Raw genomic sequence first — 24,589 nt, forward strand, 5'->3', positions numbered from 1 at the left:
CGGCCTAGGAAGGGCACCGAGGTCTTGAGTTTGCAGGTGAAGGCCAATCCTGCCTCCAGGGGGCTGTCATCGGGCCTCAGGTCTGCATGCCAGTGTCTATAGCCTACGGGACAAGGAAGCTAGAGGTGAGTGTCCAGGCAAGCTGTGCAACAAGCCCTTAGAAGATATATGTGGGTGCTGTCCATACCCATACTGCCCAGTCCCCAAATCTCCACCTTCACTGTTGCTTAGCAACCTGGACAGTCCAGGGAGATGGGGTGGATCCTGGTCTCTAAAAGGTTCCCTATGTGAGCTCCTGGAGCAGACTAGTCCCATGAGCTTTCTAGTCCCTTGCACCATCAGGGTGGGGTGTGAGGCAGACCTGGAAGGTGGGCTGAGCATCACTAGGGGAAAAGCAGATCCCACTTTGAATTTCCATCACTGTTTAAAGGATGCAAGGTGGCCACTTGATAAAGCCATTCAGCTCTGAGTCTTTATTATAACCCCCACTTGTGATGTCCTGGATTCAACCCCCAGCACTAAATGTTTCAAAAGCTCAAAAAGATCTCTCAAGGAATCTATGGTGCTGAATTTGAGCCCTTCCCACTGAGGCTGCTCCTTCAGGATCCCAGATAGTGCCTCACCTCTCAGAGTCCAGGTGAGTGCAGGTATTGGGACCCCATGCATAGATGGGGGGGGGGGATGTTGAGAAATTGCACAAGGCTGGGAGATAGAGGGACTTATGAGGTGAAAATCTAAACACCAGTGACAGGAGTGTCCTCGGCTTTCTGGTGCCTTGACTGGCTTCCCAAGGCCATATCAACCTTGGGCTCACCTTTCTCGATGCTCAGGGAGTCGATGGCACGGTAGCCTGCGTTGACTAGGCCATGCCTCGCACCTGCAGCCATCACAGCCCGGTACACTGGCAAGCAGGATGCCCGGGGTACATGCAGCTCCCATCCCAGCTCCCCGACAAAGGACAGCCTGATGGCCCGGACCTAGGAAGATGAGGGCATGGGTTAGATACAGCTGCCTCAGGTTGCCTTGCCCAGGCACAGGCTGCCACTTGCCAGCAGTCACTGAGAAATGGGACTTTCTGAGGAGTGTTCACAGAAGCTGAGCTGGGAATCTTCAAATGAAAGAGAAGAATTGAATGCAGAGAAAGGGAGACAGTCTCCACCCTACCCCCCCCCCCACCTCACCTCAGGAGTGACCAGCAGGTTCCCTGTGGTCAAGCTGGTGACCAGAAACTGGGTGGGCTTAAACAGATAACAATGAGCTCCAAGTCTATTCTGGGGGTTCACAGCTTTAGATCAGGGTGTGGTCAAGCCATGCCTAGGGGCTCAGGAAACAACTTCCTGGTTTCTTCCAAAGCAAGGGCTCCAGCAATGGTCCAGGGGTACCTGTGTCACTCAGTATCTGCAGCCCTCCTTCCACTGCCACCATGCCCTTATTTCCTCAAGACACTTTTGCCAGGTGCTTTGTCACAGCAGCAAGATGGTGACTATGCGCACTCCCTCATTCAGTCCCATCTGCCAGGACCTTATCTCCAAATATGGCCACAGCCACAGGTTCTGCCATCATGAGCCCAGGCTCTCATTTTAAAAAGCCTCCAGCCTCTTCCACCCATGGAAAGCAGGTGGGAAGTTGATAGTTCATGTCCTGCCTGGGCCAATTCAGGGTCCTGAATACATCATTCTAGAAGCCACATGAACGAATAATGTGGGTTCCAGAAACTGGGGCTCACAAACAAAGGAATGATATCACCATTTATCTGCTGCCCCCATGCTGAGACCTTCACACACATCCCACTTAATCATAGCCATGCAGGAAGGGCATTGAGGCCCATGTGGGAAGAGCTGGAGTCAGGGAGGGCATTTCCACACCCACACAGCCAATACAATGGCTCCCTTCCTCAGAAGATACAATCTTCCAAACTTTTAGGTACATGTACCAAGCCCAATCAACCAAACAGCTGATGCCCACTTCCCCAGCCTTCAGGCAGGTTGTGAGATGTGTGAGTGAGTGCCCCAAGAGTGCACACCAGCCCAGGATCACTGCTCAGCTCATCAAAGGGATGTGGGAGGGCTCAAAACACCGCACAAATAGAGGTGGCCAGGCCAGCGCTGCTGCCCCTGTGCTGGCTGGGCAAAGGAGCTACCCTGCTGTCTGACCACTAAGCCAGCACCTTATGACCCTGCTAGTCTAATCACACAGCCACTGAGAAACTGGGTTCTTGAGGCCTTTGAAGCAGGCTGGCCTTGTGAAAAATAAACCTTAAACTGATGCAGAAACAGTGCTGTTGACATTTCCTGTCTCTCTGTGCAAGCTGTGGGCCCCTGACAAAGACGGCCTTGTCACCAGGGTGCTAATTTTAGACAGCCCTGAAGGAGCTTGGGGCTCAAAGCCAGTGTCATTTTGAAGCAGGGAAAGTCATTTGAAAGTGCACCCAGCCTCCCTGTTCAGACACTTCTCATCCAGCCGAGCACACAGGTGGGTGATGACCATGGATGCTTGAGATCACCTGACCTCAGTGGGACGCAAGGTAGCCAACTTCTGGGTCTCCGCTACAAAGCCACGTGGCCCATGGCAGGTGCCAAGAAGAAAATCCAGAGAGAAGGTGGTAGGCCCTTCTCCCTACTGGCACAGGGAGAATTTGGAGAAGTTTGTGTACCTTCTAGATCCATAGATCATGAGTGCCTGGGTGCCTTACATTTTTCCCAGGGCAGATCTCATTTCCTCCCATAGTGGCACACAAGGATGGAACAAGACTGAGAACAAACTCATTTTTCTCACCACTATGGGCCAGACACCTCCATGCTACCTCGAAGGCCTTTGTGGCCCATCTAAGCAATGTGCTTCAGGCAGGGTTTGTGAGCAGCAGGATTACAGAGAACTCCATGCCTGGCATAGATTCACCTGCCATCAGATGCTGGCCCAGGCACTTGCACCACCGTGTTCATTGCTGCTTGAGGAAATGGAACCAGCCAAGATGGCCATCACTGAATGGACGGATGGTACATAGAAAAACCAGTCCTGCCTGGTGCTGCTGGTGGCGCACTCAGGAGGTAGAAGTGGGTGGATCTCTGTAATTTGAGGCTAGCCTGTTCTACAGATAGAGTTCCACAACAGCCAGAGCTACATAGAGAAATCCTGTCTCAAAAAAAAACCAAAGCAAAGTATTTGTCTCAAAAAAAAAAATTAAAATTAAAAAAAAAAATCTTTCACACCCAGCAGTGGTGGGGCACGCCTTTAATCAGAACAGTCAGAAAGCAGAAGTGAGTGGATCTCTGAGTTCCAGGCCAGCCTGGTCTACAGAGTGAGTTCCAGGACAGCCTGGTCTACAGAGTGAGTTCCAGGACACAGAGAAACCCTGTCTCGGAAGAACAAAACAAAACAAAATCTGTTTTTTTTTTCTTTTTTTAAGCGAAGCAGGGTGGAGGTGGTAACTCTTTGGGTAAAGGCTCCTGAGTGCCACCTCCAGGATCAACACAATGGAAGAACAGCATTGACTCCTCCAGGTTGTCCTCTGACCCCCACAGACGTGCCATGACACATGTGTCCTCACACACACAAAATAGTAATGACAATTGTAATTTAGAGTTTAATGCTGGCGAGGATGTAGAGAAGTCAGAAGTTTTATGTTTGCTCGCAGGGCCATGAAATGGTGCTGTTACCATGAAGAGTGTAACACCCTCTTAAAATTTTAAAGTAGACCTAGGTGGTGTGGCCCGCCTTGTATGTAGATGCCAGCCCAGCCCCCAGCATGGGAGGCAGAGCTCACAGAGGGATTCTCACACTGCTATCACACAGAGCAGCCAGCTGAAGCGGCCCAAGAGTTCACTCACACAACAGGACAACAGTCACCTGTATGGCAGGAAGGCTGTCCTGACTCCTGCTGGGATAAGGACAAATGTCCCAGGACAGTCACAGAGGGTCTACACTGCAGGGTTCCACAGGGTGTTGCTTTCCAGGACCTGGCTTGAGAAGTGCTTTGTCTGGTGGCTTTGAGTTTCAGCTCAACAATCTCACAACAGGGTGCATGTACTCACACTACTGGAGAGAAGGCTTAAAATGCTTGAAGCTGGGCATAGATCCAGTTCTCAAGAGTCTGAGGAAGTACTGTGATTGAAGCAGAACCTTCTCTGTATAGATGGGTCCACACCCCGCCCTCTGCTCCCACCCTCAAAGTTAAGATTATAAAAACCAACAGATCCCTTCCAGGGAGAGAAAACTGAGGACTGAGGGTTCAGGTGAGGTGTGCTTTGTGTTTCAAGTACTAGAGACAGAGGACAGATGCAGGCAGCAGAGCGAACCCAGGGAATAGAACATGGGCGGGGGGGGGGGGGGGGAAGGCTCCATGCTGTGTCCATGTGGGTTATGAAGCAGATCCTGGAGGGGAGGGGGTCAAGCAGAGCTACTGTGTGTCCCAGCAGCTCTGCAGTATATTTGGGGAGGAAATGAAAGCCGTCTGTTGAAGATATACCTATTGCAATGATGTCGCTCAAGTTGAAGATATGCCTATTGCAATGATGTCGCTCAACATAAATGTAATTCATGTACCCAACAGAATAATATCCAGTCAGGCAGTGGTGGCGCTCGCCTATAATCCCAGCCCTCAGAGGGCAGAGGCAGGCAGATTTCTGAGTTCAAGACCAGCCCAGTCTACAGAATGAGTCCAGCACAGCCAGGGCTACACAGAGAAACCCTGTCTCATAAACCAAACAAACACAAAGGTCAGTGCCTGTGGTTAAGTACAGTAAGCCAGCCGCTGGCAGGTGAGTGCTCTCTGATCTTACTCATACAGTGTGGCAGCTAAAGAAGCTTATCCCAGGCCATGTGAGGAGGACCACGCAGGGAAGGTGCTTGCCGCTCAGCCGACAGTGACCAGAACCCATGTAGTGGAAGAAGAGAACTGACCCCCACAGGCAGTCACCTGACCTCTCGCCATGGTGCTATGTGTACATGCTCATAAACACACACACATACACACACTAGATAGATAGATAGATAGATAGATAGATAGATAGATAGATGTTTGATAGATAGATAATAGATGATTGATGATAGATGATAGATACTAGATAGATGATATATAGTAGATATATATAGATAGATGGATAGATAGATAGATAGATAGATAGATAGAGAGAGAGAGAGACAGATGTTTGATAGATAGATAATAGATAATTGATGATAGATGATAGATACTAGATAGATGATATATAGTAGATAGATATAGATAGATGGATAGATAGATAGATAAATAGATAGATAGATAGATAGATAGAGATAGATAGACAGATAGACAGACAGACAGATAGATACTAGACAGACAGAGGATAGATAATAGATAGACAGATAGACAGACAGACAGATAGATACTAGATAAATGTGAAAATAAATAAGTGAGGAGATGGCTCAGTTGGCAAAGTGATTGCAGTGCAGGCATAAGGACATGAGTTTGAGCCCCAGCTTCCATGTAACAGCCAGGCATGGAGGTGAACATCTGTAATCTCCTTGCTAGGGAAGCTGAGATGGGAGAGTGCTCGGGCTCACTGGCGAGAGACTCCGTCTCACCAAACAAGACCGAGAGCAATTGAGGAAGACACCCCATGTTCTCCTGTGGATGCCACATGCATGCACATACCCATACACTCTCATACCTGCATGTACTTGTGCACACACACACATGTATGGACAGTCACATACAATACACACACAAGAAAAATAGAGGGAACAGAAGAGGGTAGTCTGATGTAAACCTTGTGTCCACGCATCACAATAAGCAATGGTGCCTCGCCATCACATGGCACTCTGCCACAGAACTTACCGTGGTCTTAAACCACCTCACAGAACCCCAGCACCCCAGTACTCTATCATAGCAGCACCCCTCACCACAAGGGGTACCACATCACCACACAGTACCCCGCCACTACATGGTACCCCACTACCACACGGAACCTCACTACCATGCAGTATAAACCACCACATGGTACCTCTCTGCTACACAGTACCCCACCACCAAAGAACTCCACCATTATATGGAGCCTCATTAATATGTCAATTTCGTGTGTTCTATATAGTTCTTAAAATTAATTAAGGACAGTGGTGGGGGATTCTCTAGGACTGAAGACAGTGAAAGAAAACTGCATGATCAGAAACCCAAATCCCTGCCTAGGAAATGTTGAGAAGGGCACAGCCCTGGGGAGTGAATGGCAAGGGAGGGCTGTCCTGAGGGACCACCAGTCTCACCAGATCACCTCAAAGCACAGCATCTTTAATTAGACCCCAAGGAATATCCCTAGCATGCCTGTCACCCAGAAGCCCACTCCTAAGTGACTGAACACTCACCAAGCTGAGCACAGGTTCAGGACTTGGGTTATTTTGGGAGGATGCACTGCTGAACAGAAATAGAGAGAGCCCAGACTCTGATGGCCAGGCAGGCCAGCCTAAGGTGTCCAGGCAAAACATCCTGTCCAAGGCCAGCTCTGCCTCCTGCTGGGAAATGGGCACTTTGAATTAGACCCATGAGGGTGAGGCTGCAAAGAATTCCTGTCCCCATGCAGGGATGGTGCTCTAGAGTTAGCCACCTGGTAGCAGTGTACAGACTAAGCACTGCAAATGAAGGAGCAGCTGTCATAACTCGGTCGGAGGTGATGCTCTCTCGCCCCAGCTAGGACAAAGCACCCAGGATCCTCTTCTCCTGGAAGGTCCTGGATGTCCTGAGAGGAGAGTTCTGTCCATTCCCTGTGACCATCCAAGTGGTAACAGTTGCTCATTAGAATGGGTAAAAGAGACTTCATCTTATCTGCCATCCAGCACCATGTCCTTGCTGGACGCCTAACAGCCCCCCAGTGGTCGACAGACTCAGCTCAGCCCAGCAAGGCGAGAGCCCAGAATTTACTAGCAAAGCTTCCAGACCACCAGCCCAGGGATTTTCACAGTGGAGGTTTGGCCATATCTGCTTTATCGTAGACAGTATCACTGAATTGGACACAAATGTCAAACCCAGGGCAGAGCAAGGCTCTGAGTCCCCATTCCACGATGATCACCTGCCTTCAAACATCCCATTGGGTCAAAAACATAGTCCCAGGATTCTAACCTTTGCAGTTCAGAGACACTGTCCGGCCCTCTTGGAAGTCAGCTGACATAGGATAGATGAAGAGTCAGCCACCCTACCAGCACAGATACCATAGGGCCAAAATCGTAGGATGGCACAGACAATGCTTTGAATTAGTCTTCATGGTTCTCCCCTTTGAGACCTGGCCTTTGAGTCTCAGCTTCTGCCAGCAAAACTGCAGAGAAACAGCCTTTGCCTCCCAGGGTTCCTACATGTCACAATCACCCTGAAATACGGGCAAGGGAGGAACCCACTTGTTCAAAGTCACATGGAGGCATGTGTCTGTGAGGTGCTGGGAGGGAGAAATGTCCTATAACCTGTACCAATCCTCCTGGTGTAAACGTTAGCCAGCAGGCTGCTCTCAGGTGACTCATGACTGAGCAGATAGCCTACTGATAACCCTGGTTCTATAAGCTGGATAAGCACCAAAGCAGACGCAAAGACTTTGGTAGCAGAACAGGATCCGTCCTCATAGTCCCAGATGCAAAATCTGAGGCCAGCTCGGAAAGACACACCTCTACTCTTGAGTGTTGACATCTTTGGTAAGAGAAGGATCTGGAACTCCATTCACAGGGTTGGGGGATTCGACCCCACATCTGGTACACTTCTGAACTTCACGCCATGTATGGAGAGGTTCAGAATTGCACTCAGCCTAGCCTCAGCTGCAGTTTGAAGACCCTGGTGGTGTCAGGACAGGGAAGGCCAAGCCATTCCTGGGAAATTCCCTGAACATGTGCCAGAGTGGGGTCTCGAGAAGACACGTCCTGCCTAGGCCTTTACAGTCACACTGTCCCACAGCACAGTAAGTATATGCTCTGAACTCAGTCATTCTTAAATAAATAAGGACCCTCCCAGAGGCCCAAACTCACAGGAGAGGGGAAGGAAGCTGGTGGCAGAACTGAGGAAAGTTCATCCTATCCCTCAGGAGACAGCCAAGATACTCGAAGTGTAAGCACACTAGCCAGGGACAGGACTTGACCCAGTGCACATGTCTGGCTTGGAGGCTCGCAGGGTGGGAGGTAAGGATGGTCGTGATTCTCATGATGATGGTACCAGTGTGCTCACAGGGATGGTGCTGGTGGTGGTGGTCATGGTGATGGTGGTGGTCATGGTGATGATGGGTGTGGGGTGGTAATGGCGTTGGTAGTGGTGATGGTGATGGTGCTTGTGGTGGTGAGAAAGACAACGGCCATCATAATAATCAACACTATCATAATGCTGTTGGTAGTAAGGCTGATGATGGTGGCAGTAATAGAGGTATTGGTGGAGGGGTGACGATGATGATGGTGATGGTGGGAATAGTATTAGAGATGATGGCAGCGGTGGTGGTAATAATGATAACGGCAATGGTGGTGGTGATAGTGATGTCAGTAGCACTAATGGCGGTGGTGGCAGTGGTTGTGATAAAGATGTGGTAATAGTAATGACAAAGGCATTGGTGGTGGTAGTAATGGTGACAAGGATAATGGTGTTGATGGTGGCTATGGTAATGATAAAAGCGGTATTGGTGACTGTAGAGATGATGGTGTCAATCACCGTGATGAGAAAGTGACAGTGGTAATGGTTTGGGTGGCAATGTTTGTGGGACCGGTTATGTGATGGTATAATATGGTGGTGATGATGGCCATAATGATTATAATCCAATCTTCTAGAAATGGGCATAAGCAGACAGTACTTAGCCCACACTGCCTGACGTCTCACCCACAGTTGCTGGCCCTGGGGTCCATCCCTCTGGCCTGAGGAGAACCAGTCATTCCTCTGAGGAAACCCCTGTTGTAGCAGCTCTGACCTGAGATCCTTAAATCCGAGTACCTGGTAAATGTGCCTGCATCCAGACAAGAGCAGTGGGTCACAGAAACCTGGGGAGAAAAGACGTACGCCACTCCCAAATTAGTTCTAAAGTCATCACACACTGAGGTCACACAGGGTGACCCCACCTCATTCCAGCCACGCTGTGTTCCTACATTTTTCTGGCAATCATTTTATCCTCCACTGACAGCTTGAATAGTGGCAGGGAACACATGCCCAGACTGCGGATGCCGTATCTCTCTTGGCTGCGGCACAGAATTAGAGCAGAACATTCTATGGCTGTCTAAGGAAGGGATGAGCAGATCTGTGCTGGCCTCACAGCCCAAGTTTCTAGGCAGCTGTACTCTACGTGAATGCATTCTCGCTGGGACTCCATGGTTTATCAAATGCATGCGGTGTGAGCCTGTTCTATCCTGGGCAAATGGAGCCACAGCAGCGACAAGCTAGGGCTTCTTCACTGCCAGGAAAGAAATCCAATTTCCTCCTGATTTGAAATTAATTTTCAGAGGGAAATTGCTTTATTGTTATGCCTTGTGATGACTCCCAGCCTGGAGCTTGCTGGTTTGCTAAGAGGGGCCTGTTCTCTACTTGGGGGCAGGGTGTCCTCAGCGGAGGTGCCGGAGGTGCCGAGAACACCATGTCTGACCCAGTACTGGCTGAGCTGAGCTCTGGGAGACTCGCCGGGAAAGCTCTTCCCCGCTGGGGAATCTCGCTGGCCTTGAGGCAACTATGTGAGGAGCAAAGGCAGCTGGTCTGTTGGCTGCTGAGTGGACACTCACTTTCCCCAGCCCTCTTCTTCCTCTAGGAATCCAAAGACTGTAGATGTCTGGCCCAAGCAAAGGCATCTCAGAGAAGTGCTATTGCAAAAGTCAGTGCGTGTGGCTGGGCATCTCTGACCAGGTCCTGTCATGAGTGGAACCTGGCAGCCACAGCAGGGTCCTGGGCCTTGGTCCACAGGACAGGGTCTGCGGAACTTGGCGCTCACCAAAGTCATTGCTCACGTCTCTGCTCGACCTGGCATTTGCTGACTACGCAGACACACACATTCCTCTCCTGCAGCTGGTGGGCTAGACGCCAACTGATCTATAAATACGTGGCCTGGCTCCATGTTCTGGCCCCAGAGCCTCCACATGCTGATGGACAGTTTGTCAACACAGTTTTAAGCCAGCACAAGATATCACTTAGAATATGAAATTTCCCCTGGATTCCAAGAGGATTCAGTATTTGAGCAGATATATGTGACGCACCACAAAGCACTTTTGACATTGTCTAGACTTTGTACTGTTGCCGAGGAAACTGAGGCCCAAGAAGACAGGCATAAGACTCCAGGCCAACAGGCCAACATCTACCTCCCTGTTCTGAGGGTCAGGGTAGCGCAGAAGTGTTGGTATATACTACCCTTTCATATCTGTTGCCCAGCTCCCTGTTCCCTCCCCCACTTGCCTGTGTGCCCCACCTCTGGGGTCAGGGCAGTGACCAGCCAGCCTCTACAGCTTGAAGTGCCACCAGAGGCTAAACTGTCACTTATTGTTGGCTAAGTTATGGAGAGGCTTAAGCCACTGAGGTGTGTGTCCTGAGCCACACTGAGAGACAACTTTCCAGGTCAGCCCAAACCATAGCATGGACGCCACCGGAACAGTCTTGTTCTCTTTGGCCTAACCCTCTTTCAGGCCCTTGGGAGAAGGTGGGGTCACTGGGACAGGAGTCCCTGGCAGGGCACAGTCTTACGTAACCTCAGCTGCAGCCTGTGCCTCCACTCCTACTCTAGCCTGCATGTCCCTGGAGCTCTGTTCAATGACCTGGCAAGCCCTGTCCTCAGAGATCCTCCCAACTGTGTGGCCATGATCTCTGAGGAAGCAGGATAAGCGAGAATAGCTAGCTGTGCTCAGGACCAGGCGTCAAGTGTTTCTGGGTGTTTCAAATCTACCCCACGGCAGACTTTTCTTGTGTTATAGTGAACCATACATTATGAGACTAGCTCATCTTCTCAGGGAAGTGGCCCCCAGGCTCATGGTTGCTGGCAGCTGGGCAACAAGACACTGGCATCTCCACGTCAAACTTAACAAAGGCCCAATCCTCCCTGTGAGCACTTCCAGGGACTCTCAGTCCATCCCCTGGGCAGTGGCAGCCATTCTCCACTGCCCTGAGCTGCAGCTGCAAGCTCCCTTGAGCCTATGGGTGGGGATGCACTCACAGAGAGCGGGCTGCACCTTCCTTCTCATCACTAGGTCTGGCCCAGTCCCACAGGTGCTTTTAGCCAACACATCTGGAATTCATTCTAGAGCCAGGGGAGGGGCTGCTGGGGGGTGGGGCAGCTGTACAATAGGAATACACCAAGGGTTCAGATCCAAACACTAGAACTCTGATGGTCCACACTGGTGCCATATGTACACGGTACCAGGAGGTACATTGGCAGAAACTGCCAGGGAGCCAGCTTTGACGAGGCATTGCCAATGTCTGGCCTCAAAGACATGGGCCCATCCATCTGATAGCCCCACTGTGTGACCAGCTGGTTGAAATAGGACCCAGAGTCGTCCCATGTTGGATGCTCTCTCATGTACCATGTTCTCCTAGGCATGTAATCCTCAGGGATCTGCAGGATTCTGGGCTTCCCAGCTCACTGCACAATCAGTCTCCCCAAGACAAGAACCCTGGTCTTGAGAGCACAGTCTTCTCCTCTCCTGCCAGATGTAGGACAGCACTGGAAAGGGGTGTGGCCAAGAATAAGCGGGTAGGGCAGGCTGTCTGACTCAGTGGGTTCACTTACCAGTTCCTTTCTCTGGACAGAAAACTCATAGCACCGTGTACAAAGACATCTGCCGCTAGGCTGCTTCCAAGAGAAGACATGGACCCCATGATGTTTGAACGTGGTTACCACTAAGGCAGGGGAGTGGGCAAAGAACAAGCACAACTAGAGAACAGAGCGATGTGAGGACCACGGCCATTGTGCAGAGAACAGGCCTGGCACAGTTACAAACAGGCAGATGTTGTCATGAAGTAGACACACCAGCCTCTAGGGATGGATGGCTGAGCTTTCTTGAGTTTTCTCATATTTTACAACACAGCCAAGCGTTTGGTGACCTGTGCTGGTCAGTGTGTCTTTGCCACATGGAGAAGGCCATCTTTATGTAATCATGCCATGGGCTCTGGACCACAACCCTATTCCAGAGCTGAAAGAAGCAAGGCCGAGTGAGGTCAAGGTTGTGTCCCAAGGATGTGCTACGGAAGTGAGGTCTGAGTTGGACTGGGTACCCAGCCTTTGCTGCACAGCTATGGTTGGAAACAGAATGCTGGTGTTTGTGGCTCTTTCTTTCTTTCTTTTTCTCTCTCTCTCTCTTTCTCTCTCTCTCTTTCCTTTCTTTCTTTCTTTCTTTCCTTTCTTTCTCCTTTCTTTCTTTCTTTCTTTCTTTCTTTCTTTCTTTCTTTCTTTCTTTCTTTCTTTCTTCCTCCTGCTTGTTTTTTATAACGCTGGAGTTGAACCTGGGCTTTCACACACGCCAGACAAGCACTCTACCACTGAGCTACAGCACAGCTCTCTGTTTACTTGTTATTTTGAGGCAGGCTCTTACTAAGTTGACCAGGCTGATCTTGAACGTTCAGTTCTTCTGCCTTGGTGTCTGCACAGCTGGGATGGCAGGCCTATACTGTGAGCCAGGCCATGGGCATTATTTCATATGTATCTTATGCCACCATAAGTCAGCTTGGCAGAGGCACGAGTAGCCAGTGAATACATGATCCCCAGACCAGACACTTACTTTGGGGCTTGGCCTGCCCGTGACCCTGGGCAATATGAGCTGTGTCAGCTCAGCCTGGGCCCTGGCCTAACTCCCAGGCCCCAGGTGAAGATTCCCGGGCAGCCTGGGAGGGCTGGGAGGCAGCCATGGCCAGGACAGGGTCCCATGGGAGGAAGCAGCTGGAGTTGGGAACCCCACGCTGCTCCCCCCACCCGACCCCACGGTGGTCCTGCTAGTGGTGGGAGGATGCTGATCTTGACAGGAGGGGATATATTCCCACCTGGTCTTCCCTCCACGAACATCCAAACCACACACAGGCTGAGGCTGTGCCAAGCCTCGGCACAGTGGAAGCGGGACACGGCTTTCCTTTCCTCCACACAGCAGAACCCAGCCCTGATCAAAACTGGACTCTGGATGCTGAATATACCAACACAAATGCCACCAGGATGCCCTCATGAACAACCCAAGCTAGAGAGTCTGAAGGTCTGGAGGCTGCCATGTCCTAGGACCCCACCCCACTACTCTTTCAGAGCACCTACCCTCTCTGGTCCCAGCAAGCAGCTTTGCATTAATGAGGCAGGAAACAAGCTAGACAGAGAACCCCCACCCCACTTCCTGAACCCTGGTGCAGCTTCCAGAGGGGAGGTGGAGTGCAGCCCACGTGGCGGCCTTTATCACCCGCTCCCGCTGGCAGCATCCTCCTTAGCACTCAGCGCCACTCTGTTTATTTGCTGACAGGTTCCAGCCTGGTCCCAGGATGTCTGGCCCTTTTGTGGGCAGGAATCTCATTCTCCAACTGATAGCCCTCCACATCTCTCCACAAAAAAAAAAAAAAAAAAAAAAAACCCTAGAGATGGCCAAGTAGAGAGGACAGAACATGCCTAACAGTGTCCTTGCCCCGCTGCAGGCATGTGTGTCACCAGCACAGATCTTTGTTTTGGGGGGCATTGTCATTTGGGCAACCTGGGCAAGACATCCAGATTCTCTAAACTCAGTCTAGGGAAGTAACACTCATGCAGCCCGGCCTGGGGCCCCTGCAAAAGCTGCGGAAAATAAATGATCCAGGATGGCCTTCGTGGGCAAGCCAGCCTTGCCAGGACACACCTCTCAGAGTCACCACTAGGGGGCACTGCCGGGACCTATGGGCCAAGGTCAGGATCTCTAATCCCCCCTGGGAGGGGATAATGATACTTGGTATATGGCATCATCACCTTCTCCATCAGCCTTGAGAATCCCAGATGGAAAGCACAACGTGTATTCCCCAGCCAGGAGTCTGAGGCCCAGGAAATGGCGGGGGCCAGCCAGGAGCTAGGGCCCAGATTCCCTACCCAGCATCACCCAGAGAGCCCCCGGAGTCCCAGGGGACCCTGATGAAGATGATAGCCATAACCGCGGAAGAGCTGGGCTTTGTCACTTGCCAGGAAACCAGGAGGAAATCACATGGCACTGCATCTTGATGCCATCATGCCTCTCTGAGCTCCCTCCTGGGTCAGGCTGGCTGCCAGCATCTCTGACAGACCTTGGGAGTTGAGGCCCAGGGAGATAAAGAGACTTGCCCGAAAGTACCAGACTCCCAGGCCCACCCAACCTTTGCTAAAAGTTGCCGCCACCACACTCCAGCCCCCAGAGGCTGACGGTCACTGCTACCTACCAGGTGCCCGGCGGCTCTCACCAGCTGGTGGGTGGAGAAGGGGAAGGCCTCGTTGCTCAGGTCAGCATCAAGCACATCCTGCAGGATGTCACGGCTGTGAACAAGAACAGAGTCTGTGAGTCACAACCTCAGGTGTTCCTGGCCAGTGAGCCAATACCAGCGGGAGGAAGACAATAAATCTAGACGACCTGGTAGGGACAGGCTACAAGTGCCACCATATGAGAAAGCCACCTTCCTGTGGGCTGTCAGGGAAGCCGGGCTATAGGTGAGTTCTCGCTACAGGATGGTCAACTAAAATAGAGTTATTCAACTACCAAGCACCCTGGATCCCACCTGAGTCACAATGGTGGTCACTGCGAGGAACTGGCAATTGTGCCTCTGTTTTATATAGCAGAGTCAAAGGTCAAGCTGTGGTGAGTAGACAGGACTCAGCAGGGAGCATAGGACACTGTACTGCTCCTCCACCTCCATTACCACCACCACTGCTGTCACTGCCACCACCACCATCACCTGGTGCATCCCCCAACCAAACCCAAGAGTCCTGCCTGCAGTGGGTCTCAGCCTCACAGGAGTCACAAGGAGGCAGAGAGATTAGAGTCCCAGCCTGGTGGACAAGAGAACAGGGCCATACCTAGTGCTCATGGCTGGGTGTCCTTACAGCACTGGACGCATCTTCTTCAAACCATATCACATCACAGTGAGTCCTACTGTCATGTCCACTGTTTTTCTAAACCACATCACGCTCCGTCCTCACATGTCCATTGCTACTCTGAGCTGTGCCGTTGAGGTACATTCTATTGTTCTGCACCAGCCTCAGCCAGTCTCCCTCTCTCACCTCCCTACTCTGCTGCAGCCCAGCTCAGGCCCTGCTGCTGTGAAACAGACAAGATCCTGCAGGCCCACGCCCCAAGCCCACCTACCACAAGCCCACACACCCCCTCCCAGGTCACCTCTCCTGTGTCCCTCCATTCTCCAGCCCTGCTCCTTGTCATATTTGACCCTCTGTCACCCTTCAGCTCTTGACCCATCCAGTAGTCACCTCCTCTAGGCAGTGCCCCTGGATTCCCTCCCCAGGGGTCCCTGTGTGACTACAGAGGTGTCTGCCATTTTTCTCTCTCTTTGCTGTGCCCAGCCCTCTAAGCCAGGGCAATAGGACCCTACACCGCCTACTGCTTGAACACAGTTATCTGGCGAGTGATGCCAACTGCAAGCCTCTGGGCTCAACACAGGCAGAAGAGCAAGTACCCTAGGCCTGGAGACACGCCCACTTCTAACCATAAGGGGTCCCAGGGGGCTGCAGCAAGTGCTCAGAAGTGCAGCCAGCCCAAATCCCCACCCCACAGAGCTGGGAGCTGCCACCCACGCCCGCCTGAGGTGCTCAGCCACTGCCTTCTGCCAAGATCCTTATGTAACCCCAGCCCCACGTGGTGTTAGCCCTAGAGGTTCAGCTCTGCTCTGCTGCCTCCAGACCTCCTAGAACCCAGGCTCCCACAGCCCCGGGGGCAGCCACACAGCAGAGAGGTAGTCTGGCAGAATACAGAGCTGTGTTTTCTTCCTCATGAGGCATAGATGCCACTACATACAGCCTCTAAAGTGGGGCTTGAAGGACTGTGACGAAGGCTGGGGTGTCAGCCCCAGAGGACAGCCACCCAGGTCTGCCAAGGTTATAGTCCTTCATTGGAGAACAGGTGGCCTGGGGAAAGAGTCCAGCTGGAGTCCTAGGGGCCAGTCCCAGCACCTCCTGGGCCTTGGCTGTGGCTGCCAAGTGGAGCTTTAGAGAACCCTCATAGAATCACAAAACCATGTATCTAGCACCTGGGGCTCATGCTGAGTGACAATTGTGGCCATCCCACATAGCTCTGTCTGCCCCCAGCAACTATAGGAGGCTGTATGAACTGAATGAAGCTCATCAACTTGAGAAATGCAGCAGACAGAGGGGTCAAGAGCCAAGTGAAGGCTCGGCAGCTGCTGTACAGTACCTCCCAGAACCCAGGTGCTGTGCTAAGTGCTCCCCACGTAGCTTAGGAACTAGGCCTGTTCGATTTGAGCTAGTGACATTACTAATTATATGGGAAACAGGAGAGAGCCTTCTGGAAGAGGTGAGAAAGAGGTTGGAGAGTGGGGAGCTGCCAGCCTGGAGGCTGCCCCCAGCTGCTCCCTGGGGCTGCATCTTGATCAGACTGCCTGGTATCCTCACTCCTTCCATCTCGCTTCACCCACTGGCCTCCCTTACTCTAAAAATAGCCTGTTCCTGTCCAAGGTCAGCATGCAATGAAGCTGGAGTCTCCTTTGGGCCAGGAAGGGCCTCTAATGCAGCAGGTAGAACTCCACTCCTTCAGGTTGACATATGGGCTTCCCCCCACCCAGGAGGAGTATTGAAAGCCATGCCCACAGCACCACTGGCCCCTGCAGCCAGATGCTAAGCCCTCTAAATTCTGGAGTAAATGGTTTTCGTGCCCCCACCGGTTGCAGTGCTGTCCACAACACCTGCCACTCCCTCTTCCTGGCCTCCCTGAAGGCTCAGCAAAGACTTGTTTTACCTGGTGCCTCTCCTGCTCTCAGAGCAGTGGGCAGGATCTGGACTCAGCAAGAAGTAACTAGTTTGGTCAACCCCAAGGTGCCAGGGTAGGGTCTAAGCACACTAGCCAGAGTCCCAGCAGGATACCCAGGGAGGAAGAGATGTCACCAAACAACCAAGTTTGTCATACTGGTCCCCTGGGGCCCCTACCCCCAAGAAGTGACTCCCTTCTTCCCTGTCTCTCCCTTCTTCTACTTCCCATCTAGGCTCAGGGGCTCCACCAAGCACCAAGCACGGGTCCGTCTCTGGGCAGCACATGGCAGGCCCTGCTGGTTAACCAAGGTGTAGCTCCTCACGACGGTTTGACTTGGCGACTAGTGTGTTGATGAGGATATGAGAACACCTGAAAGGTCAAGAGGCTTCCCATGTCCTTCTGCCTCCCTTCCCAGAAACGGTGTGGCCCTGGCAAATGTCTCCACCTCTGTTCCATCAGTAAGAAAAAGAACATTCACAGACACTTGGGATGTACATCACCCTGCTTGGCCTGGAGGGAAATTGGGAGATTCAGAGGGAGAGCATCCAAGTGTGTTCCCTGGAGCTCTGAATGTAGGCAGCATGGGCATCAGATAGAACACAAAAGGAAAAGTCATAAGCCCTTGTCACATGATCTCCTGCTCTCCCTCTTCTTTCCCCTTTTGCTCTTTCTCTCCTCTCCCCCACATCCTTCCCCTATCCCTTTGAATCTGTCTGTCCTTCTCACTCTCTCTCTCTCTCTCTGCCCCTGTCCCCTTGATCCTATGACTAAAAACAAGCCCTTCACCCCCTAGTTAACTGTTTTACAGATATTCCATCACAGCAACAGAGCACCTCCCCACCCCTCCGTCTCTCCCTTCCCCCACCCTTCTCCTCCACAGGTCTCTGAGCAGCATCAGCAGTGGAGGCCAGGTCAGCTCCACAACTGGCTGGACTTAGTTGGTGGCTGTTCACAATGCATTGTTCATTTTTTTTCCTTCCTGTCTCCCTATCCTGCCCCTCCCCCCAAGCTCTGCCAGAGTTATCTTTCCAGGTGCACACCTGCCACACATCCTTGTGCCTGAGACCCTCAGTAGCACCCAGGGATCCTTATAGGATTCCTCCTGCATCCAAAACAAGGCTCCCTTACAGGGTACTTGAGTGGTGGACGACCCTGTCTGGCCTATAGAGAGGACCAGGGTCATCCACCTGGGATGACCTCTCCATTTACAAACGGGAATAAGTCCACCCCTGGTCTGGCTCTGCCCATTTATGGGAATGAAGCCTCCACGGAGTCTTCACTGAACACAAGGCTTTAAAGTCAAGCTGATCCCGGCACAGGGCTAGCCTAAGACTGATACTTTGAAAATTGTTCAGTCCCAATTAGGCAGAGTGTCCAACATGCAGAGGAGTGGTTATGCCCATGAGCTGGGCTGGAGGGACTGGAGCCTAGGTGGACCTAGATAACCCAGGTATCAGGTCCTGATCCTCACTCACCTGGCTGGGCCCTGGATACTGAGCATGCCCAGATCTTCAGAACTATCCATAAGCTGGCACCGGAACTCCTGGTCCTGTAGCACCGTGTTTATGTGGGACCAGTTGTGTTGGGCCACAGCCCCACCCACGGCCAGGTAGTAGCAATCCCCTGGAGGAGAAGCAACAGGTTTAGAACAAGACCTTGGAACAGGGAACACAGTGAGGGGCCCCAGACTCTCACTGAGGAAAGTGTATAGCTTGCTTCTGCCAATGAGCAATATCAAGGGCCTCTTCCTGCTTCTTAGACAAATGGTTAAAACTCTGGTGCCTTCAGGTCTGAGAGGGGGTATCTATCCTGCCTCAACCACTAGGGTAAAAGTGGACTCAGACAAGTATTTTCCCTCCTGAGTCTCATGTCCTTATAATTCCCATCATAATACACCCCATATCCTTGTCCCTGCCTCTGCCATTCTGAAGCCTTCACACAGAGTGTTAATCCAGAGTGAGCAACTCCCCCAGACTTCAGAAAAGGAGACCGAAGTTCAGAGAGGAGACATGTGCTGGGAATACATGAAACCCACTGTCCCTATGGCCGTGGACAACTACAGAGCCACACTGGCCCTGAGACTCTGCCCTTGGACATCAGCTCACTTCCACCAGGAATTCTGGGAAAATGCTGCCTCAGAGCTTAATGACCTTGGACAACTCTGTGGCCTTAGATCCAGTAAACAAGTTCACCAACCTCCTGGTCCCATCTGGGATTCAGGGTTCACAGAATTGTCATTGGCAAGGGTGCCAGGACCTGTGGCAGTCAGGTATCCCTGGACCTTTCATTGTGTTTACCACCCCCTGGACCTGAGTGGGTGGAGCCTGGCACAGGGAAGGCAGGGTGGGAGGCTTCTATGTGCACCCCATCTTTCTGACTTCCTTCTTCATCCCACTCCTCACCCTGCAGAGCTCAGTAGTAGTCTGAATCTATGACAACCAAACCCAAGCACTGTGCCTGTCCCTCCATCCAGACTCCTCTCAGCGGTAATAACACCCAGAAGAGTCTCCCTGAGCCATGGGTGGGCAGAGGCCTGCTTCCTCAAGTCTGACACCTTTATTTTGGAGACACCTCACAGGAACACACATATCCATGGAAGGATGCAGTCTTGGGAGGCACACAGGCTCTGACCAGCCTGTCCTACTACAATATCTGCTCATGTTCTGAGTCTCTCCTTTCTCCCTTGTACAATGGGCCTGGTCCCAGCACAGGGAGCCTTCAGGGGCAAAATGCTACCAGAGCACCAGTCAGGGCCCACCAAAGCCTCACTCCCTTCCTCCTCTTAAGAAAGAGGCACTGGCCTCATTAACCTTTTTAGTGGTGTGGATTTTATACCATCTGTGTATGTTTGCAAATATTAAGTTATTACATGTTTCAAAATGAGCATTTTTCATCCTAAATTTCATATGTTTACAAATATATTTTTTAATAAAATTTCAAAACCAAGTTTTAGCACCTACTAAAAAAAAAGAAAGAAAGAGGCACTGGGGGATAGAAGAGAGGGGAAGAGAGGGGAGGAAGGGGAGAGAGGAGGAAGATGGAGGTGGGAGAGAGGGAGGGAGGGAGGGGAGAGGAAAGAGAGAGAGAGAGAGAGAGAGAGAGAGAGAGAGAGAGAGAGAGAGATCACAAGCAGAAGGCTCCCTGTGAAGTTCCCAGAGGATGCTTGAATTTTGGACAGTGTCCTCAACACCAGGCCAAAGAATCTCCTACCATGACTCTCTCTCTCTCTCTCTCTCTCTCTCTCTCTCTCTCTCTCTCTCTCTCTCTCTCTCTCTCTCTCTCTCTCATACTTCAGCTTACATTCTGTTATCAGGCTGAGTTCCCTACCAATTGTCAGTGATGTGCCTGCTTGCCCTGAGCAACCATCCCCACTAGGCTGCTCTATAGAGGCAATGCAGGGAGTGCCCTAGACATGGCAAAAGGCAGATCCACATGAGCCAGGGGCAGAGGCTCACCCCAGGCTCCTCTCTACCGTTTCCAGGTGTGCGATAAGCTTTGTAGGTGGCAGGTCTTAGATGCCTTTTTCATTATGTCGGTGTGTTCTGACAAGCAAGTACACCTTTTATAATATTAAGAAAGATGAATAAAGATAATTTAAAATTGCTTCCAAGATTGACAGCTGCTTGCTACACAGCCTTGATCACATGTAAATTGTCACATTCTCTTGACTTACTGGAGCTCTGAGTCACATACATAATTAACATGCATATTAAATATACACATCCTTAATGAGATACATATTCATCACGGGACCCGTGTCAATGCAGGAGCCGTTTCTTTGCTGTTTTGGGGTGTCTCTGGGATCCACAGCCTCCAGGGGTTGGGGCTCACTGGATCATCTGGTCACGTCTCCTGGGTGTATGATTCCCCCAAGCACTCAGCTCCAGGAACTGTGCACCAGGTGGGAGGTACAAGGGAATTTATCACAAGGCATTTTTGTGGCAGATTCCAGCAAGGTCCCCGTTGCCAAGATAAGGAATCTGAGGCCTGCGGGACTGCAGACAACCCTGGGGACTGCAGACAACCCTGGGGGACTGCAGACAACCCTGGGGGACTGCAGACAACCCTGGGGGACTGCAGACAACCCTGGGGGACTGCAGACAACCTCCTGGCTCCTCTCAGCTCTTACTCGTTCCCATAGCAGCTGGCTAGGTAAGTTCACCAGGCCCCATCTCACAAGTAGGGAAACTGAGGCTCAGAGAGCTAAGGTCTCAACTTTTAAAATTACAAGAAAGGGTGGTGAGGATGTAGCTCTAGGATAAAGCACTTGCTGGGATGTGCTTGGTCCGAGGTTTAACCCCCAGCTAAGTCAGACCTCGGCCACATCACACACAGGGATAAGGGGACTGACTCCTTGTGAGCATCCTCCTCTCCCCCTCTGCCCTTCCCCCTGGGGGGGGGGAGGGCTTCACTACGTTTCACTAAGACACAAATAGGGAGGACAGCAAGGAAGTAGCTAGATCTCCACATGGCTCAGCACTGCCCACTGTCAGCCTGTTGGATAGCAGCTCAGAGAGTCACACAGTTGATACCTCCTCCTGGTAAATCGCCCTTTTAGAAGTACTAATGCCTTTCTTAGGCAAAGCCATGCCCAATCTGTTCCCTCTCTTCTCCTGATAGACATAGGCCACAGGACAGGAGGCGGAGCTGGCCCTGAGGGAACTGACAACTAGGATCCAGGGTTGGGGTGACAGGAGGCAGTCTTGTGTAGATATAACAGCTAAAGTTGTGTAAGCTATATTAAGTGCTGAGCTGCCTGTCATTATGGGTGTTGCAAGGAAGAACAGAAAGACACATAGTGGGCACTGAGCCAAGCATCAGGGGACCTTCCAGGTCTGAGACTGGCAGTGGCTCACAGACTGGGACTAGCCCAGATGGCAGGGTGGGAAGAGACTAAGCTTTGAGTGGGAGATGTAGCCTGCCCTGGGCTGATGCTAACCTGGGCATCTGGGCTCAGTGCACCCACGCCAAGGCTGCTCCAACATGCCACAACACCAACAGGTTCAAAGGCATAATTACAGAGTGCTCAGAGCGACGGCACAGCCACCCGAACAGAGCCTGCATTTAGCCTGAAATGAGACCGCTAATCTCCAGGTCCTGACCATGCCTGGCCATGGCAGGTAATTACATAGTCATCCTGGATATAACCCTCCCTGACCTTCTGGCCACTGGTGACTTGCCAGTCCTCTGAGCAGGTCACATCTGTGCCAGTGTTGCTTCTCATGATAACCTTACCTTCAAAGGCAGGGACCAGGGGACTGGCCTGGGTGCCAGGAGCCAATCGGCTAACAGTCAGGTCGCTCTCAGTGCCTCCCCGTTGGTTCAGCATGCATGTGTACACTGTTGAGCCTGGCAACAAGGACCCAGATGTGAGCTCCACCAAAGCTCGTCCCTCCTCAAAGCCTGAAGGACCCCATGATATGAGGTCTCCCTCATAAGGCCTCCTACCCTATGACTCTGTTACAACCAACCAGATTACTGATGAGGTCATCCATGGTTGTCATCTGGGGAGGGATTTCTTTGAAAATGGTTGCCTGGCTCCTCCCTCATCCCCATCCTTGTCACCCACAGCAGTGTGCCTGATGGGGTAAGTGGTCATGTAGATGACCCGTGGGCAGGTAGAGGAGTGGATGAGGTGAGTGGGATGGGTCCCTAGGGTGAGTAGATAGGTAGAAAAAAGCCTCATAGAAAGGGATGAAAGACAGATGGTGGTAGAGGGGGTGAGCAGATGGGTAGAGCTGATGGAAGATTCACAAGAGCAAAACCCAGCGCACGTGGGGCTGCTGGGCTGCTGACTGGTTGCACACAGGGTGTCATAGGTTGAATCATGCCCCACATATAGACAGGTTAGAGGTTTGACCCCAAAGACTTGTGAGTAAAACCTTATTTGGAAGTAGGGTCTTTATAACCCTGTGTGGGGCAAGGTTATTGAGATGGGCTCCCATCTAGTAGGGCTGTTTACAAAAAGAGGAAAGTTAAGGCCTGGGGAGATGACGCCGTACATTCAAACCATTGGAGTCACATGAAAAAGCCAAGCATAGTGATCACAGTTGGAATTCCAGTGCTGGGGAAGCAGATAGTGAGGTCCCTGGAGCGCACTGATGACCAACCTAGCCTACTTGATGAGTTCCCTGGTCAGTAAGAAGCCCTGTCTCAAAAAACCAAGATGGATGGTTCCTGAGGGGTGACACCCAAGACTGCCCTCTGAGTGCCACATGCACATGTATACACACACACACACACACACACACACACACACACACACACACGAAGAAAGGACAGAGAGTGTAACCTGTAGCATCAGAGACAAAGGTGGATGAAACAGCCGCCACCAAGCTGGAGGAGACAGGTGGGACCCCACTCACAATCTTGGAACAAGGACACCCACTCAGCACCCTGATTCTGACCTCTGGCTTGCAGGATCAGGAGTTGATCCATCTCTTATTTGGAAATGCCCAGTGTGTGGGACTTGTGACAAGAGCTATGGGAAAGGGATGAAAATGAGGACGGGTGGGTGGATGAGTAAGACAGTGGGGTGGGCGGGTGACAAAAAAAAGTTGATTATCCCAAATATTTCACAGGATACACCACAACAAAAAGTGTTCATTATTTACGCGAGATTACATTTTAACTAAGCATTATGGATTTTGAGACAGGGTTTCTCTGTATAGCCCTGGCTGTCCTGGAACTCACTTTGTAGACCAGGCTGGCTTCGAACTCAGAAATCCGCCTACCTCTGCCTCTCAAGTGCTGGGATTAAAGGCATGCGCCACCACCGCCCGGCGCATTATGGATTTTTAATTCTGGCAACCATGCAGGGAAAGCACCACGATAGTAGGGGGGAAGTGACAGGGCTCGGGTGTCAGGAGGCATCTCCAAGTACTTGTGGCCCTGCCTCCCTTCTGTGAGCAAAAGGGGAAGGGGTCCAGGAAGGGGAAAGAAGAAAGGATGGAAAAGGGGAAAGACGCTGGGTTTGGGGTTGGTGACAGGGCATAGAGGGGCAGACAGTAGACTGGTTAGACCCAGGGGAAGAACAGCAGGCTGCCTGCCTGCTCCATCATCCCACCCTGGGCCCAGTACCTGGGGGTCGGTTGACATCTGCTGAGAAGAGCCAGTCTGCAGCCTTCCTGGCGTCCACCCCGAGCAGGTAGAACTTCCCAAAGTAAGACATGTTGAACACAGCAGCAGCCCCTCTGCAGGCCAGACATTCCTTCTGGATCTGGAAGGCCCAGTGGAGGACAGGCTTTGTGGGATTCTGCCCCTGAGGACATGGGGCTGGACCTTTCCTGACACATCTGCCCAGAACCTCCTTACCACTGCCCTCCCAGTCTCAGTCATCCCAGCTCAGGGGCCACCACAGCACACTGTTCTCTAGAACAGAAAGCACACAGAGGACACTGGGCACCAAGTCAGAAGTATACTCTGTCGTTCAAAAGAATTGCCCTAAAAACCAGGAATGGGAGCACAGAAGTAGGGAGGTAGAGGCAGGAGGACCAGAAGTCCAAGCTAGAGATGCAGCCTTCCTCTTCAAGAAACCAGAGAGAAAGTAAGCAAAAGCAAAAGGAAAGACAGCCACTATACAAAACCTACTACAGGTCTGTGCATTAACATGGAGCAGTCCTCAGGGAAACCAAAAGAGCCATTCTTTCTTCATAGCCCCCAAAGCAATAAAAATAAATAAAGTAAGCTTGTCAGCAGAAATGCAAAGTTCTTATTATAAAAAGTTAAGTGTGTGTGTGTG

At 51.6% G+C, this 24,589-nt stretch overlaps 1 protein-coding gene across 3 annotated transcripts in view; it reads right to left on the reverse strand.

The window, feature by feature from the left end:
- Sardh (sarcosine dehydrogenase) overlaps positions 1-24,589 on the reverse strand; it is a 59,940-nt gene that overhangs the window by 8,322 nt on the left and 27,029 nt on the right. For all 3 annotated transcript variants that reach the window (NM_138665.2, XM_006497789.4, XM_006497788.4), the window contains 6 exons: positions 23,929-24,067; positions 22,084-22,197; positions 18,324-18,471; positions 14,297-14,390; positions 815-977; positions 1-103 (listed from right to left, as the gene is read on the reverse strand). The exon at positions 1-103 is cut by the window's left edge and continues 66 nt beyond it. In NM_138665.2, coding sequence (NP_619606.1) covers positions 1-103; positions 815-977; positions 14,297-14,390; positions 18,324-18,471; positions 22,084-22,197; positions 23,929-24,067 — 761 coding nt within the window. The remainder of the gene's footprint in view (positions 104-814; positions 978-14,296; positions 14,391-18,323; positions 18,472-22,083; positions 22,198-23,928; positions 24,068-24,589) is intronic.

Source organism: Mus musculus, chromosome 2 (genome assembly GCF_000001635.26).
Source record: "Mus musculus strain C57BL/6J chromosome 2, GRCm38.p6 C57BL/6J".
Lineage (NCBI taxonomy): Eukaryota > Metazoa > Chordata > Mammalia > Rodentia > Muridae > Mus > Mus musculus.